At 46.4% G+C, this 19,171-nt stretch overlaps 1 protein-coding gene across 1 annotated transcript in view; it reads left to right on the top strand.

Annotated features, from left to right (window-relative positions):
* ADCY5 (adenylate cyclase 5) overlaps positions 1-19,171 on the top strand; it is a 288,285-nt gene that overhangs the window by 236,053 nt on the left and 33,061 nt on the right. The window contains exon 11 of the mRNA XM_056861373.1: positions 2,478-2,575. Within this exon, the coding sequence (XP_056717351.1) occupies positions 2,478-2,575 (98 nt within the window). The remainder of the gene's footprint in view (positions 1-2,477; positions 2,576-19,171) is intronic.

The raw sequence follows: 19,171 nt of genomic DNA, 5'->3' as shown, positions 1-19,171 counted from the left end.
CAGGGAATGAAAGGAATTAAGTGCAGTATGGGACAGCCAGGTTCCCAGGGGAAATCTTCACACCACTTCATCAAGGGCTTGTCTTGTGACTCTATGGGATCTCCACACATCAGCACTAAAATGAATGACGTAGCCTTTCACTCCAGAAGCATCCAAATAATATATAACAGCCTACTAAACTGATCAAGTCCTCAGTCAGCAAAGAAACATCATCTTCTGCCCCAACTATGCCCCCCCCCCTTGAGTAACTCAAGTAATGAGAAAACCTTGTTCCCACCCTGGCAGAAAAAGGGCATGCATTTGGGATAGAGAACTACCTCATCAGCCCAACATTTTAAATCAGTTTTACCCTCCTGTCCCTCCACCGCCATGACCCTTAACAGCACTTAAGGGTTTAAGTGTGAACCTTTCCCTCTCTTTGGCTGATCCATCTCTTGCTCTCCATCATTGTCTCTCCCCCTTTCTGGCCCATTCTCTTTCGGCCTCTTTCCCCTTCCTCCTCATTCTCAGTGCTCTCTTATTCCGTTCTCTCTTTTTCTCAGTCCTGCAGAGCCCTTTCCCAGAGCTTCCTCTCTCTCCCCCTCTAACAGCAAAACATCCTGTGAAGGACGGGAGGCTCTCCTGCCCCGAAGGGAGAAACAGCCCCTAGGAGTGCCGCTGTTCCAACAGCCGGTCACCTTTCAGGAGGAGGATGGGAGGTTGGAGGGAAGCAGAGGAGGAGCGAGTTCAGATCTGCCTCAGGTAGAGAGCAGTGACAGCTCAGGTCTGGCTCAGGAAAAAGGGCAGACAGCGTGAGGGGTAGCTCTGCCTGGTTGTGTTAGTTAGCAAAACTTGACGCCTCTGTGTACAAAGCAGGATGCTCCAAAGTGGAGTAAACACAGAATGGCAAAAGTGTGTAAATTACTACATCTCTTTACCAGAAATCAACATGCTGCACTTAACAAACTATGAACATATTGCTCTCAGTGTAAAAACAGAGCGTCCATATGATGATCCACAAATTGTATCACGTAAGAGTCCTTATTATTCTTGCTTGCTTTAATCGCTTGTAGGAGAGCACGTCACCCTGGAAGTGACGGGGGTATGCGATCGGCCCGAGGTTATCTAGTTTGTTAAGTGCAGCATGTTGATTTCTGGTAAAGAGACATAGTAATTTACACACTTTTGCCATTCTGCCTAGTTGTATGGCAAAGTGGTTTAGCTCTGTCTCTAGGACAAAATAGAGTACCCCACTTCTTAGGCCTTTCTCTGGTGATGAGCAGACCTTGTACCTTTTAGCCTGACTCAAGTGCAGGCTGGTGTGGGTGGAAACCTGAGTGTGTGAGAGAGGATCCCACTTAGTGGCTAATCGGTAATAGCCGGTGTTTGTCTGAAAGCGTTACAGAAAATCCAAACTACTCTCTAACGCCATAACGGATCTAATTTTAAGTGCCTCTGCCAGGTTTCTCCTTTGTCAGCCTGGAGACCGGTGCTGATGTTCTATTCCTTGAGACTATCCTGTAAATAAACAACTCTTCTTTGTTGTTTCTGTTCAAATCCTTCCTCAGTGATCTCCTTAAATAACTAGCGCACTGCAACATGGACCTCACAGCAGCGAACCCAAAGCCTGTACACTCGCTACCATTAGAGAACACCTGGTAACCGAGGGGAAGGTTTAGGGTTTAAAACAACCCTAGATTCCAGAAAATCATAGGAGGCTGTGTGTGTGTACCCCTCAGCAGGAAAACAATAGGCTTTTCACACATCCCTTTCCCTTCTACCAGTCCCTGAGCTTTGTGCTGTTTCTCCCTCTTTTTCTTCCAGGCCCATTTGGCTGCTCAGCTCTATAATTCTGATTTTGTTACATCATCTATTCTTCCCTCTTTGTTTTTCTATCTGCTCCTATACTAAGTAAAGATTAATTTAGTTGATTATAACCATCTTTCCCTCTCCCGCTCATCTACCCAAATATCGGCCCCGCTATACATCTGTTTATACACAGACTTAGAATTCCCAAGCCTGGGATGGGGAAGTGGACCCATGAAGTCCGCACACAGGTATGTCCTCAATCCTGTGCTTCCCCTGTGTGAAAAATGACAGTGGGTAGTCAGTGCTGGACCCCCCACCCACACACAATCTTTTCCACCTAGCAACTTTTCTTCTAGCCTGTCCCACTTTCATTATTGAAATCCACCTAGGAGGACAATGACTTAAGGCAGTGGGCTGAGGGGAGGGTTGAGCACCCCTACCTAATGTCCCCCTTTCATTCTTGAAATCTCGTCCTCTCACTTCATTGGGGCAGACAGGGTCTGCCACTATCTCGTGTGTTTTTGTTGTTGTCGTTCTCTGTTGCAGATCTAAAGTCTTTGTGCAGGTGTCCCATGGAAGCTAGTAACGAAGCAAGCAGGGTGGAGACAAATGGGTTAGGAAATGCAAGTTTTGTGAGGGGGTTTCTTCTGCGAAGTCAGTGTGTGACATGCAGCTTAATTTTTTTGCAGTACTCCAAACAGGTGGATGATCGATTTGGTGCATATGTGGCTTGTGCCTCCCTAGTCTTCCTCTTCGTCTGCTTTGTTCAAATCACAATTGTGCCACAGTGAGTAGATATTGGTATCAATCCTTGCATGACTTATTTTATTCTATTTATTTTCTGACTTCATTGATACCCTACCTTTATCCCCAATGGGGACCCAAAGTGGCTTACAGTGTTCTCCTCCACTTTATTCTCACAACAACCATGTGCAGTAGGTTGCCGGGCTAGTGCCTATTGTGTGGGGCGCTGTCGAGATCTAAGCCCATTAAGAGTAAGGACCTGTGCCTGCCCCAGAAGTGTAACCCAAGGATGACATACTACCAGCTTGGAGGAATGGCACAACTTTATTGTTTGCAGCAGCAAGGCATTGGCATGGCATGGGAGCGTTATCCTACCATCGACCTGCCACCCTTGCAGGCCGATGCACAACCCCCAGCCATGTTGGGACGCGTTAGAGATGGCAGTTCCTGGGACACACGAGGACGGCAGCCCACTGTGTGGTCCCCTGCCACTTGGAAGGAGGCCCCTTTGACAGCATATGGCAAGGCCTGCCCCCTGACAGCCCCAGCCAGGGTTGTTCCTGGCAGCCTTCCATCTTGGAATGTCCCTTTCCGGCCTCCCCCAAAATCCCTTATTGGGATCCTCCCTGTTGGGGAAAAGGGCACGCAGGCCAGTTTCCCCCCAAACCGGGTTAATCTGAGAGTGTCCCAGGGTCACCCTGTGAGCTTCTAAGGCATAGTGGGGATTCTAATCTGGGTCTCCCAGATTCTAGTCTGACACTAATCACTACACCATGTTGGCTTCCTTTTGAATCTGCAGCTTCCTTGTATGGGAACCCTTTTTCAAGAACGCATACCTGTTTGATACATGATGATTGTTCAAAATCATGTGTTTGACACTGACAGATAACACTGAAGGGGGAGGGGTTGTTGCTTGCACCATCAGCATTTCTGTTTCATTTAAAAAAAAACTGGTTTAATATATTTTCTTGTCAAGGAAAAATTGTTATCTGCTGGAGGTACCATGTTTCTGCATTTTCATACATCCACATGAAGAAAATTCAACACCAGTACTCAAATCATGAAAATAAATACAGTGCCTTTGATCCAAAGACCCTTGAGTGGAGTTGACCTATTTCCTCTTTCCTACCTCCATCCCACTGCCCCCCATCCCACTTGCTCCTGAGGGTCAAGATACCCTCAAGTATGAGAGGGGAGAGGGCTGCAAGGGAAGTGACAATAAGGGTGGCCATCGCATCCCACCCATCTTTTCAGAAGTGCCATTCTGCTTGTGTGACAAGGGAACTTTCCTACCCATGTAGGCAGCTTTGCTCATTAGGTATAGCCATGCTCAGTGGGTATGCTTTGTTGTGAATCCATTCTTCTGGCTTGTGTAGCTTTTGTAGAATCTGGGATTTTTATCATAGAGATACAGTCAGGCTGGATGAAAAGAGATAAATGTCAGGCAGTGTAGGAAAGATACAGAACTCCCTTACCTATGTAGACATAGTTTACCTTGATTTCAGTAAGGCTTTTGATAAGGTTCCACATAATATTCTTGTTGACAAATTGGGGAAATGTGGTTTAGAGCCTATTGCTGTTAGGTGGATCTGTAACTGGTTGACAGATCGAACCCAAAGAGTGCTTCTTAATGGTTCCTCATCCACTTGGAGAGGAATGATTAGTGGATTAGCCTTGGGGATCTGTCCTGGACCCTGTGTTGTTCAATATCTTAATAAATGATTTGGGTGAAGGAATAGAGGGAATGCTGATTAAATTCACAGATGATACTAAATTGGGAGGGGTAGCAAATAATGTCAGGTTACAGGATAATCTTGACAGGTTGGAAAACTGGGCTAAACTAATAAAATGAATTTCTACAGGGAAAAATGTAAAGTTCTGCATTTAGGTAGGAAAAATCAAATGCATAATTATAGGATGGGGGGAATTGTCTTGGCAGTAGTATGTACAAAAAGGATCTAGGCATCTTACAGCTTATTCCTGAGGGAGAAGGAGCCAAGTCAGGGCCCAGAGCAACAGTGCAGCAAGGCCGGCTCCTAAGTTGTTTGCTGCGCCGCGGAAAAGCAAGGGAAAATGCAAAAAAGCAGACATGTGGGGGGGGCATGCCACTGGCAAGGTAGGGAGGAGCGTGGGATCAGGTGGTGGTTGTGGGCACGGCCAGACAGCTGTTTACCAGGAATGTGTCCAGCGGGCTCCAGATGGGAGTTCTCCCCTGGCCAGCCAGGAGGATGGATGGGGGTCATGTCAATGGTGGGGCAGCAGCCTCTCTGGCCCACTCATTCCAAGCCACCATGTGACCCTGATTTGACAGCTGCCACCCCCCAAAGCTTGCAGGCAATAGCAGGGTTGTGGGGCATGGGGGGGTTAGCGTCAGGCTCGTCGCCTGGAGGGATGCCCCCTGGCATGGGCATGTGTCACTGAGGGGCCCCTTACAGGGGGTGAGGAGGGGGGACTGGCAGGGGGGAGGACCATCATGTGTGTCAGGACGTCCAGGGTCCCCAGCACCCGCCCTTGCCCCTCAATAAGCATGGGGGCCAGGCTCCCCTTCATCAACAGGAGGGTCAGGCCCAGAGTGGGAGGGGCCAGCCCATGGTTCCCTTCACAGGGGGAGGGTCCAGATGGTGGGGGGACCCCTCAGTGGCCTCCCTAGAGGAGCTCGAGGGTGTGTGGGGTGACACCTCACCATCCCTGGCAGGCTCAGGAGATGAAGAAATGCCCAGGGAACTCAGGACGCCTTGCCAGCCTCTGCTGTCCCCTTTGCCGGGCCCAGGGAGTGCAGATGCCGGACGGCCGGTGGCTCGAAGGTCACGGTGACAGGAGCCAAACCTGCAAGGACAAGGCTGTCATCAGAGCCACACACCCTTCCCGATGCCCCCCCTAAAGGTTGCATCACCCACGCTCCTACCTTCCTGGGAGGTTTCGGGGTTCCAAAAGATGTACAGAGTCTGCTCCATCTGTTCCTACACGGACCCCTGGTGTCCCTCTCTGTTGCCAGCAACCAGAGCAGCCATTGGGCCATGGGTGGCCCTGGCCGAGCCTCCCTCACCAGGATCCAGATTGCAGGAATGAGAGTGTGTAGTCGTGGGCCTCTGGCTGCCGGGGCTTCCAAGTGGATCAGAGCTGGCCAGGCTTCTCGGCAATGGGGGGGTCACCAGGGGGTCCAGCAGGAAGTCGTGTGCTGTGGAGGAAATGGAGTGGGATCAGATCACCCAGGGGCCTGGTCTGGACCCAGGGAGGGGGCCCTGGGCGCTTGAGGCTAACTCACCATGTAGAACCTCCACCCCTGTCAGCAGCATCACCCTCATGCAGGTGGTGGTGTCGCGCATGTAGACAGCAAATATTCGGGTTCTGCAGGCCCATGTATGGCTTCTAACCCTAACCGTGCATTGCTTCTAACCCTAACCCTAAATATGTATGGCTTATAACCCTAACCCTTCCCTGCCTCCTAAGCCCATTCGGCCCACAACCTCAGGAATAGGGTTGCCAGCCTCCAGGTAATTACAAGTAAATACAAAACCTGTGCCGGAGTTAATAAACATAAGAGAATGGCGGCACGGAAGCTCATAAATAATAAAACATAACTTGCAAGCTGGATTTGTTAGACTTTCATTTCATGCTAACACACCAAAAACAATGCATATAAACAATAAAGAATAAACAACAAACAACAATGTGCAATGCAATATACAGTGAAGCACGACAACATCAATGAACACAACAGGGGCAAAAAGCCTCTGAATACAGAAATATCACCCCACAATAATGCCAATGGCAAAAGTACTATGTTTGAAAAACCTCAATGAGGTACGTCTGGATATGACATTGAGCTGAAGAAGTTACACACTCGAAATGTGGACCTATGACTAGCCACACATACTCCAGATGTTATTAATTGTACTCTGCCTACGGGCGCGCTTGGACTTTACCCCCCACTCCTCATTGAGGTTTTTCAAACATAGTACTTTTGCCATTGGCATTATTGTGGGGTGATATTTCTGTATTCGGAGGCTTTTTGCCCCTGTTGTGTTGTTAATTGATGTTGTCGTGCTTCACTGTATATTGCACTGCACATTGTTGTTTGTTTATTCTTTATCGTTTATATGCATTGTTTTTGGTGTGTTAGCATGAAATGAATGTCTAACAAATCTAGCTTGCAAGTTATGCTTTATTATTTATGATCTTCCGTGCTGCCAACCTCCAGGTAATAGCAGAAGATCTCCTGCTATTACAACTGATCTCCAGCTGATATAGATCAGTTCACCTGGAGAAAATGGCCGCTTTGGCCATTGGACTCTATGGCATTTAAGTCCCTCCCCTCCCAAACCCCACCCTCCTCATGCTCCGCTCCAAAAATCTCCCGCTAACAGCAAAGAGGGACCTGGCAAGTGGCAACCCTACTCAGGAATGAGCTGGTAGTAGACCATACACTGAGCATGAGTCAGCAGTGTGATCCGGTAGCTAAAAAGGCAAATGTGATTTTGCGCTGTATCAAAAGAAATATAGTGTCCATGTCACACAAAATGATAGTATCACTTTACTCTGCTGTGGTTAGACCTCACCTAGAGTATTGTGTTCAGTTTTGGGCACCCCAGTTTAAGAAGGATGTAGAAAAGTTGGAATGTGTCCAGAGGAGGGCAACAAAGATGGGGTCTGGAAGGGTCTGGAGGCCAAGTCCTATGAGGAAAGGTTGAAGGAGCTCAGTATGTTTAGCTTGGAGAGGGCAACTAGTGTAGCAGCTTGGTGATAAAGTTTAAGATTCGGTAGTGCTAGGACTTCTTGACAGAACAGTTCCTCAGTGGAAGAGGCTTCCTTGAGATGTGGTGGGCTCTCTTTCTTTGAAGGTTTTTAAGCAGAGGCTAGATGGCCATCTGACAGCAATGCTGATTCTGTGAACTTAGACAGATCATGAGAAGAAGGGCAGGAAGGGTTGCATCAGTGCTTGGCTCTCGTGGCCCTTTCTTACATGCCCAAGGTAATGCTGATCACCACTTTGGGGTCAGGAAGCAATTTTCCTCCAGGCCAAATTGGCCAGGGATCCTGGAGGGTAAGGAGCAGGGGTCACTGGGGATGTTGGGGGGGGGTAGTTCTGAATTTCCTGCATTGTGCAGGGAGTTGGACTAGATGACCTTGGAGGTTTCTTCCAACTCTGTTTCTAATATTCTAAGCTGGAAAGGGGGGAAGGCTAGTGACAGAAAACAAACAATGACAAGAAGAAAATCTGACACCAACTCCCCAAATACCAACATTCAAAATGGGGCAGAATTTCAGATAGTTGTATCTAGAGAAATGGAAAGAAAATCAAAAAATCAATGGAAAGAAAATCAAAAAGAGACTCACAGCTAAATTTCATTCAATTGCTGTACTTTGATGTGTGATTAAGAGCTACCAAAATTGTTTCCTCTGACTTAGAATCTGGGACGTTTTGGATGACAAACCTGTGATTTCCATTATTTGTAAGTCCTGATGATTTTGTCTGGATTGGTTGCTTTACTAAGCTTTTGCACAGATAGCAGGACACTTGTGTTCCTAATGGGTGGACCCCACCATTTTATTCACAGTGGGTAGCCGTGTTAGTCTGTCTGCAGTAGTAGAAAAGGGCAAGAGTCCAGTAGCACCTTAAAGACTAACAAAAATATTTTCTGGCAGGGTATGAGCTTTTGTGAGCCACAGCTCACTTCTTCAGATCTGAAGAAGTGAGCTGTGGCTCACGAAAGCTCATACCCAGAAAATATTTTTGTTAGTCTTTAAGGTGCTACTGGACTCTTGCTCTTTTCTCCCACCATTTTATGTAATGTTGGAAATATATCCCAGGCATTTATTTCTGAGGCAAAGTCTGGACTTCTTTTCACAATATCTTCTCTAAGAAATAGACCTCTATTTTGTCATTGCTGCATTACATTTCATGAATATTGAGACATGGGTATGTATGCTCTTGGGCCTTTTAAGAAAAGTTCTAGAGAACAAACCTGAACCTAGAATTGTTTTTAAATTATTGGATATTTTCTGAATTATAAATCACACAAAATACCGGTGAGGGGGTGATGAGCTAGAAGTCCCCACTGGTTCTGCAGCGCCCTCCAGAGTTCTGCTTGCCTGGTAGAGGCAGCCTCAGAGCAAGCTTGGGGGGGGAGAGTTTCGGTTACCCTCTTTCTGCCTTGCCTCCTGGCTGATGTCTCTTAGCTGTCAGAGACCAGCCTCTTCCGTGGCTGTCTGAGCTCCCTTTTAAGAGCTCCACCATGTAATGGTGTTCGCCCAGCCCTCGACTGATCGCAGCAAGTGACATTACCTGGGAAACTCCCTGGGAAAGAGAGTCCTGCCCTTGCTAATGGAGAAATCCCCCACCCCGCAACCAGGGCAGCGAGACCCAGGCTGGCCTCATCAGAGGTGATCATGCCTCCCATTTTCCTTCCCTTGAAAGCTCAGGGGGAGCAGCCTCTTGGGGACGAAGGCAGGGCCAGGAATCTCTGCTGACTCCCTGCTCATCCCACAAGTTTACACTCACTTGAGGAGCCCCTAATAGGGAGCGGACCCTTGTTGTCCCACCGCCTGGGGCAGGGTGCACCCCAACTGCACTTGGGTAGGTCTGGGAGAGCAGAGTCAGACTCCAGAGACTATTCCAAATGAAAAGAAAAATAAGAAAACAGCAACAGAACACATTACATTGTCACTACTACTAGGATACAATACTAGGTATTTGTTAGTAGGTACAATATCAACGTTTTTGTTTAATGGTGATTGCAGCAAGAACAAAAACTGCTCATTAGTAGTTTGTGCAGCTTTGGAGGTGTAGAAGACTTTGGACCCCAACAGCTTTGCTGGAAGAAGCAGTATCTCCATTCCAAACATATTTATTTATTAACAAGATTTTTATCCCACCTTTGTGCCCCATGGGGCCACCAAAGTCTTAGAGATGCTTCCTTCTCTAACCTCTAACCACTTCAGCACCTACACTCTCAGTATGTTACAATAGCAATTTTATGATTAGTCATGGGACTTGACTTCTCCCCGTTTAATATCCAATGTGAGAAAGGTGGGGTGGGAGGGATAAAGAAAGCTGATCCAAATTCCATAGCCTTGTTAAATTAATACAAGATAACCAAACTGGAGATTCTGGTTTTATACACAGTTCTGAAAGGAAGGAAGGAAGGAAGGAAGGAAGGAAGGAAGGAAGGAAGGAAGGAAGGCAGGCAGGCAGGCAGGCAGGCAGGCAGGAAGGCAACAGTCTTTCTGTTCCCTCATAAGGCTCTTCAGTTAATTAAATGAAAGTCTGACAGGGATTTGCCAAAAATGAGTGCATCTTTCCATATCTGGAAAAGCAAGCATCAGTGAAAGAAGTATTTTCTTCACTTTTCTACATATGCAGTATTTTTTCCATCTTCCTTTCTGGCCACGAAATAGACTATTTTTGAAGCTTGCACATGCTGGAGAAGGAACCTCAGTCATGGGCCTGATGCATTTTCAGGTGCTAGCACTCAGTGAATGCCCAGTCAATAGTATTTTGAAAGTCTCAGTTTCCTGCCTGTTGACTCCTCCTTTCTTTTCTTTTACTGTCTTGTGATCTCTTTTGTTTTGCCCTGCATACATCCAGGTTTCTTGCTGGTTCACACATTACCATCCATTGTTATCTGAAGATTCAAACACAGTTTCACGTGTGCACTTACCGGAGTGAGGTCCATGTTTTTATGAAGCCCCACCACACGTAGAAGTGTACACCTATTTCACATAGCTAGTCATTTCCAGATTTCCAGTGCCACTAAAAAGCAGCCATTGAGTTGTTCTGGGCAAAATGTTACCTGCAAGAAATAATCCACTCAGTTATACACTTGCATAAGGAGAGGAAAATAAAATTCAGTCAATTTATGACAACTGGGAATAGGAACTGAGACACTGAGTTCTCAAGTTGCTCCATGCTAGTGTAGGCTGGGTATAACTAGCTACTTCCAGGGGCAACCTGGGGGAGCACCACTGATTAGATAATATCCCCACAGCCTATGTTAATAAATGGCCCCAGGGATATTCGATGACAGCTTTACTGACCATGGCCTTCTGGCTAAAACAGCATCTGGAAAACACGGGCAAAATGCATGGGGAGAGCAAGGCGACCTCTGATGGGCGGAAAAGGCATGCATAATCAAAAGGAAGCCCCAAAGCAGTCGGCAGGGGCAACCGCGGGGAAACGTCCCTGCATAAAAGGCCAGTGGTGACAGGAATGTTTTTAACATGCTATTTGTAAGTGGTTTGTGGCAGAGCCTTGCATCCCATATACAATGTGCATATTATTAGGTAGTTCAGTGAGTGAAATGGCCTTCTAAAAACTATATGTTGGGGGGGCAATCTATACACAAGTATATGCATGAAACGAGTGCAAAAGACCTTTGTGGCTATGTGATCAGTTGCATGTGCTATTTTTCTACCTCCACTTTCACTTACATCACCCTCACACCTCCATCTTCTTCTTCTTCATTTGCTGTTAAAACAGTGCTTCTTACACACAATGCTAGGAGAGATATGCGAACAGAACTGTTGTGTGAGAAACGTTGCAGCTGGTAAAGAGGTCAGTAAAAGTCAACAAGAACTAGTCCTTTTGCTTGCTTGCTTTCTGGTTGAAACAATATTGTGTAGATTTCAACTGGTCTGTTTTAAATAGGCTATGCAGTTCAGGGACACAGGGTTGAACCTATTTGTTACAAATGTTGTGTATTAGCTAAGAGCAAACATTAGAAATTCTCACTTGGTTTTAACATGGGCAAATCTCCCATGATAAAGTTCATTTTAGGACTTGAGTGGAAATTTTGCCTGATAAAGAAATAAGCTTAATTCCAGATCCAGTCCTAATTATTTGTAAGAAAACCAACCAATGCTTGAATGCTACGACAGCAGTGGGGGAGAATAGATTAGGGATTGAGCTACATCTATGACTTGACTTGTTGGTTCTGTCAAACTTTATGACTTCCAGGCATCTGCTTCTTGGTAAGGTTGGGTAGATGTGGTTTAAGCACCTCAGAGCAAAGAAAACTGTCCTTTCTCTTTCAAGAGAATGCTGGGATTTCCTAATCAAAACATTAGTTGCAGAACCTGTAGAAATCCTAGAGATATGTTAATTCTAATTGAATTTTGACTCCCAAGGTTAGGAATGGTGGATTATTACTCTAATTATCATTTTTATACATAATAAAATTAATGTAGCAGTTAAAACTAGGAAAAAGGTCTTTGGCAGCTAGCATTCTGGTAGCCATGTCTAAAGCCATAATTATCACACATACCACATATTACTGTCTTTTTTTGGGAGGGGCTGTGGCTCAGTGACGGAGCATCTGCTTTTCATGCAGAAAGTCCTAAGTTCATCTCAGGGTAACACAATCAAGGCAGTAGGCAATGTGAAAGACCTCAACCTGAGACCCTGGAGAGCTTCCGCCAGTCAGAGTTGGAAATGCTGACCTTGATAAATCAGTGGTCTAATTCTGCATAAGGCAGATTCATGTCTACATGTTTTATCTCTCACAGAGAGAAAGGAATGTGGAGCTCTTGTGTCTATCATTGCTCACTTTCATTTCTCGCTCTGAGGGAGGAGGGCGTCTTCAGCTTGGGTTCTTTTGCTTTGGTTGTTAGGGAGGCAGGAACAAAAATCTGTAGGCCTCCTTGTCTCCTGGAGGAAATGACCCCCTCCTCTCTGAGAGCTCCAGTTAAGTTTCCTGCCTTGTTTGGGAAGCAAAATTAGTCTTTTAACTAATAGCTTACTAGGCTTAGAGTAGTTAGTTTACTAGTATTTCGTTTTCTTCATAGTTTCTTAGACTGTCGTCGTTTCCCCCCCTTATCCGTCCTTCGTCTCTTGTTTTTTCCAGCTCCTCGTAAGTAGATTCCCCTCTTCCCGCGAAAAAAAAAATGTCGGAGTTCCCCACAGATAAGTATATCTCATCAAGGGATTTAGATCCCAGGCTTCTAGTGGCCGCAGGAAGGTCAGAGCAAGTTCCCGGTGGCGATTGTTTAACAGGGAGCTTAGAATTTCCTTCTGCCTCTAAGGCAAAATGTAAAAAGGCTCCTACTAACAAAAGCGAGGGAGAAAAGAGGAGGAAGATTGGGAGCTCCAAGGGGGCTCCCGCAGGATCTTCGAAAAAGGACAGGGGGGAAGGGAAAAGGAAGAACAAAGGCTCCACCGGAGCAACCTCAAGTGACAGTGCAGCTTCTAGCCCTGTGCCTGGATCCGCCACCGCAATCGCGGTGGCGGAGCGAGTTAAAATAGGCGTGGCTGCTAACCAGACGCCAGTTGCAAGCGCCCCATCCCCCAGAGCCAGATCCGAAGTCAGGGATGCGGGCGCTGCTGCTAACCAGGCACCCGGGACAAACGGCGCGGCTTCCAGCCAGCCCAATGCAGCGCCGCAGGGGACCCCTCAACCATCGGGAGGAGCTTCCGTCCCACAGCAACAGACAGTTCAGAGTTCCAGTGGTAATGTACAATCGCCCGCGTTTGCTTCTCAAGAGGGGGGGCTGGCCGCACTGAGGGCTGAGCTGACGGACCTTATCCGCAGCGTGTTTATTGAAGGGCTGCAAGCGGTGCAAGTCTCCCCTGCTCCCTCAGTGAGAGGTTTGCATGTAGATCCCTTAGAGGGAACTAGCCAGGACTACAGGGGCCCCCAAGAGACAGAAAAACAATCAAAAACGCCCGGTGTCTCCCATGCAACCCCTCATTTTCAGCCTACAGGGGATGAACTGTCACAGGCTTCCTCTGAGGCTACACCTTAAGTTCACACCCACACATCAAGGCATTCCTAGGGGGGGTGAAATCCTCCTCCCCAGTGGTAGTACACCGCTTTCCGATCTGGAGCCTACGCTTAGTTCTAAAATCTCTCACCAAGCATCCCTACGAACCACTCAGGGTAGTGGATCTAAAGTGGCTACGAATGAAAGCGCTGTTCCTGACTGCTATAACCTTGGCGAGGCGAGTATCAGAACTAGGGGCTTTATCCATCAGGCCCGACCTATGTGTCTTTCGCAAGGACAGGGTCATCCTCCGCACAGACTTTTCATTTCGACCCAAAATCAACACAAGCTTTCACAGGGAACAGGAGGTCGTGTTGCCCACCTTTTTTCCTAAACTGGCAAATCACCAAGAAAAAGAGTGGCACTCGTTAGAGGTGAAGAGGACTCTGAGGATCTACATCAGACGTACTCAAAAAATCAGAACCTCGGAACGGTTATTTGTAACTCTGACAGCCCCTAATAAGGGGAAAGCAATGTCTAGAGCTGCCATCAGCAATACCATCAAGAGTTGCATCTCACATGCCTACAAGGCGGCTGGACTGTCCTCTCCGCAGCACATCACAGCACATTCAATTAGAAGCGCGGCTACAACCACAGCCCTTACTCACAGAGTATCAGTAGAGCAAATTTTCAATGCCACTACATGGTCATCGTTTTCTACCTTCATAAGGCACTACAGAGTGGACTCGTTTGCACAGGAAGCTACCACCTTCGGCCGAGGGGTGCTTCAAGCAGTGCAGGGTACCTAGTCTCTCCCACCCTGTGGCCCTCCTCCCTCAGAGCGAGAAAGAGCCTTGAAATACTTACCGTGAAGGCTCCTTCTGCTCTGAGGTACGGAGGGCGTCTTCCCCTCCCGATGGTACCTGCAAAAAAAAAAAGAGAGAGAGAGATTTAATTAATTATTCTTCTCTTACTACAGTCCTCTCCAGTTTGGACTATACAAGTTTCGGGGAGCTGTTCGTCTACCCCGTGTTGTTTCTGTGTTTAGGTTTATCCGTTACTCAGGGAAGGTTCAGTTTTTATTCCTTCCGGTTAGGTGCTTTCTGTCTATCTTAAAATAGCTCTTCAACTACTGGAGCTCTCAGAGAGGAGGGGGTCATTTCCTCCAGGAGACAGGAAGGCCTACAGATTTTTGTTCCTGCCTCCATAGCAACCAAAGGAAAAGAACCCGAGCTGAAGACGCCCTCCGTACCTCAGAGCAGAAGGAGCCTTCACGGTAAGTATTTCAAGGCTCTTTCTCGCCTAACATTTTTTAGGGGAAATTAAAACCTTCTTGTCTGAAGCTTCACCATATGTCCCTTGTGGAAATATTTTTCCCAGCTATGTCCTACTGTACAAACTCACATTGGTTTTATACAAGTCCAAGTATCATGATGTCATCCAAAAAATTCTAGGAATTGTTGTTTGAGGAATGCTCCTGGGAAGAGGGAACAAGATTTTATCAACATTTGCAGTGCTCATAGTTTCTAGCGGGGAAACAAAATTAAAACCCCAAAACCAAATTTCAGCCAAGAATGTAATTCCTATGCTATAAGGAAACTGTTGGTGAATGGCCATTGTAATCCTTGGGGCTTGTTGGGAGGGCCTTAGGAAAAATAAATATCACAGGCAACACATTTCTAATGTATAAAAGGGGAACAGTGCAATCAGGGACATAGATGTCTCAGTTTTTCAGGGAGAGGGATATGGGGCTGAACCTGGTCCAGGCCCATACTTAGTAATCTATATTAAATTATTTCAATATGAAAATGTTCATATTTGTAAAAATCATATACTATCAACAGTTAATCATGTGTTCTTTAAAAATATAATTTTTTTTCTCATAATAGTCTGAATCTCAGTCAAAGAAAGAGGATTTTGTAAGAGAGGAAAGATATCATGAACTCCTTTGCTAACAGCCCATTCCTGAGCTTTGCGGTGCCTGGGGACGCCATGGCCAGGGCGCCACCGGGGCATCTCCAAAGAGGTTTGGAGGCTGCTGCAGACAGGAAAAAAGGCTTTTTTACATTTAAAAATAAAAATTGGCGGAGGGGGCTGTTCCCAGGCTGGAAGGGGCTAGATAGGTGCCTACCAGCAGCTCCACCCCCAAGAACGCCCAGGGAACGCCCCCCAGGAGGATGGCACGAGCTCTTGCGCCGTCGGGACACTGGTGGAAGGCCAGCGTCCCAAAGCCGTGCTGCTGCAGCAGTCCAGGGACGCTGGCATGCATGGTCCAACGTTGGTGTCCGTGCCAGTCTTGCCAGTGCAAGTGGCACAGTTGCCGATGCAGCCATTTGTGCACCTCCTGAACTCTTTCAGCCTCAGAGCTCAGGAATGCACTCTGAGACAATCTGAGTAAATATTTCATATGTGTATAAAAGGACATACTTCCTTGCCCTTTCTCTTTTCCTCACAACTTAGGCTGAGTGTGTGACTAGTCCAAGGTCACATAGCATGTTTTGTGTCTAACTGGGGATTTGAACTCTAGCTTCTTGATAGTAATTCGATTTTGACCTCAGGAAGACTTGCATGCTGATGAAATTACATTGATAAACCAAGGTGTGTGTCTGGCTTTGCAAGCTCCTGTGGCAATGGGTAGACATTAGGGTTGTGCAAAAAAAAAAAAATTGTTAAATTTTGAGTTCAGGTTTATTGGGCCCAATTTTTTTCAGTAAACCCGCAAAAATACCCATATCGGTAAAGCTTTATTTATTCAGCTTTATTTCCAGGTTTACTGGGGGGTGGGTGGGAAATTGGGCCCATTTTAGTCTATAGGTGTTGTTTTTTTAAGCTCCTGTGAGGTCATTGTTGGAGATAGAGTTCCCAATTTTTCAGGGCAGTTTGAAGGGACTCTCCTTGCATGAACCCTGAAGTTTGGTGAAGACTGAGTCAGGGGGTTCAATTTTATGGGATCCCGAAGGGGTCAACCTCCTCCATAGAAAAGCATGCTAAAGTTTACAATTCTTTTCTATGGAGGAGGGGATCGACCCCTTCAGGACCCCATAAAATTGGGCCCCCGACCCAAACTTTACCAAACTTTGGGGTTTATGCAAGGAGAGTCCCTTGCAGCTATGCTGTGAATTTGGTGACTCTTCCTCAAAAAATGCCCCCCAGGGGAATTTTAAGAGTGCTTACTTTTCATAGTCTGTAATGGCCGCTTCCTCGCCAAAGACTTGTGGGAAAACTCAGTTTCCCATGAATGCTTGCAATGGGCCTGCACAAAGCTATTGCACAAAGCTAACTCTGCCTCCAAAAATGCCTCCCCCAGAGCTCATTTTAAAAATTCCCATAGTGAAAAGCCTAGGGAATGGTGAAAATACCTATTCAGCTGATTTGGCTATCGGCTATCCAGCTTTGGGTTTATTCCCAGTTTTTATATATTCGGGTTAAATTAAACCTGAAAGAAGCTGAAAAGGCCTTTTTTGGGGTTTATTTTTGGTGTAAGTTTATCGATATGCCCTGGTAGACGTGCAGATATCCCATGAGTGAATCAGTCTCCTACCCAAGGTTTTGCCCACTTGTTAGCATAGCCTGAGAAGAGCCTTGCCTTCACCTTCTCCAAAGCAAGACATTGCTAGCTCCTAACATGGATGCCAAGGCAAATTTAGCCAGGATAGAATAGACAGTACAAATTTAGGTAGGAAGGGGGTCCTTGGTAAAACTCCCCCACACCTATAACTAAAGATAAAATAGAGATGGGGCCATTGGTTCTTGTAGGTTATCCGGGCTGTGTAACCGTGGTCTTGGAATTTTCTTTCCTGACGTTTCGCCAGCAACTGGGGCCATTTCTTTCTCTAAGGCAGAGCCATCAGGGCACAGTAATAATATTAGTATCCCATCTATTAAGGGAAACCATCCATCTTTTGATCAGATAGTTTCTGAGGGTAGCTGTGTTGGTCTGCAGTAGATTTTGTCGATATAAGATTTTAAGAGTCGATGCTGCCTTCATCAGATACCAACAAAGGGAGCTTTGACTCTTGAAAGTTTATACCTCCAAAATCTTGTTGGTCCCTAAGGTGCTCCTGGACTAATACCTAGCTGAACTTACATCAAGATTTGTGTTGCAGCCTACTGGAAATACATTCTTCAGTCCAAGCACTGAGGCCTTTGATTGCTAGATGGCTTGATCTTTCCCTTCTCCCTCCCGTGCTCTTTCTCTCTCTCTATTGTTTCTTCATAGACATTATTATGGGCAACTGAAGTTCCCCTCCCCCTCTTATCTTTACAAAAACAAACAAAACCACCCCTGTGTAGGGTTGCCAGACCCTGGCCAGGAATGAAGCATCCCTTGCTTTGGGCCCCCTCCCCCAGCACCATTCACCTGGCTGGCGGGGGTCTTACCAGATGCAAAATGAGACCTAGGCCTCAACATCACCAATGACCAAAAATGACCTAAAAACAGCTTCTATCATAGAGTTTTTGCCCAAATACCAGTGCATCTCCTACATTGCCTGGAAGTGACATCAAGGCACCGATGGGCGTCAAGGCCTAGGCTTCATTTTGCTCCTGGTAAGACCCCACCCCCACCCTGCCGATTGCCAGGGTGTTAAGTGCTGTCAAGTCACTTCCCACTCATGGCGACCCTATGAATCAAAGTCCTCTAAAATGCCCTATCTTTGACAGGGGGTACCTGGCAACCATAGCCCTGTGCCTCCTAAAAACTTGTTCAGTTGCTACAAAGACAAACAAGACTGACTAAACTTGAGAATTTGACAGCCTGAGCAGCTTCATGATGCTACCTGGCAGCCCGGGGGGAGGGGCATTGTCCCTGCCAGGAAATCCCAGGACTTCTGTGATGCAAGTGTTATATAAATGATCAACCACGGTTGTTAAAGAACTGTTGTCAGATTAGTAACATGGGTGAGTAATATGGCTTTGTTTTTGTGCCATTTGGCTAAGAAGCAAGAGATAAGAGTATTGGATCCTCATCTGGCTTTTTTAGCTAAACTACTTAGGTGAACAGATGTCTTTTGCACAGAGTACTGCCCTTAGACCAGATGAAAAATGTTTGACTCCAGTTCCTTGCTCCACAACTTGCTCTTCACGCCACACAGGTGTCCGCATTTTTCATTTCAAGTGTTGCCATCTGTCCTATCAGTAAGAATCGGCTCAATATACATATAAGAATTCTACATTTAAAATTCTAACATCTGCACCTTTTGAAAGAAGTATTTTGAGTCCAGATGTGTTCTCCAAGCTAATATGGGCCATGGCTAGTCTCCATTAACTGTGGTCATTTATGCATGGTCGCTTTAACCTCCTTTATTCCCCATTTCAGCCAGGATCAAAGTAACCCGGGTTGGGGGAAACTGTATGCATTGGTTTGAATGATCAGGAACGAAACTGTGTGCTAATGGAGGCATGAATACAGAAAAGCAGTCTCCCAAGTTCAAATCAAGTCCCACCCCTTTAAATGCTGCTCTGTAATTGGCTTACCTCGCAGGAGAAGATTTCCTTCCCCCCAAACCCAACTGCCGCATAAAAAAGCATTTTAAGAACAACAACAACAAAAAAAACTGAGCAATTTGAAAGAAGGTGGGGGGAGAAATCCAAACCTCATTTTTAAAAGCCTTTCTTTTGCTCAGAAAGAGCTCCAAGGTAGCAGGAAGCACTTGAATCCCTGCCGCTTTACACACTGCTTCGTGATTGGCTGTGAGTGAAGCCAATCTTCTGTGCTTTCCCTGTTTGGCCATCTTTATGCTGCCTTGAAGAGGGGTTTGGAAAAGGGTGGGGCAAAGTTCAACCCGAGAAGGTTGTGTACACTCGCTCAATGATTCCGGAATGAGCCAGGATGAACGGTTTAATTCGGGCCAGAAGAGAAATGGGAAAAGGCGGGTTCATTGTGCGTTGAAACAGGGTTGAGCCGACAAGGAATGAGATAGCGTGCATACTGAAAAATTTG

This window comes from Euleptes europaea, chromosome 15, assembly GCF_029931775.1.
Source record: "Euleptes europaea isolate rEulEur1 chromosome 15, rEulEur1.hap1, whole genome shotgun sequence".
NCBI lineage: Eukaryota > Metazoa > Chordata > Lepidosauria > Squamata > Sphaerodactylidae > Euleptes > Euleptes europaea.
The sequence above is the reverse complement of the archived record's forward strand: the minus strand, read 5'-3'. Positions and strand labels throughout refer to the sequence as shown.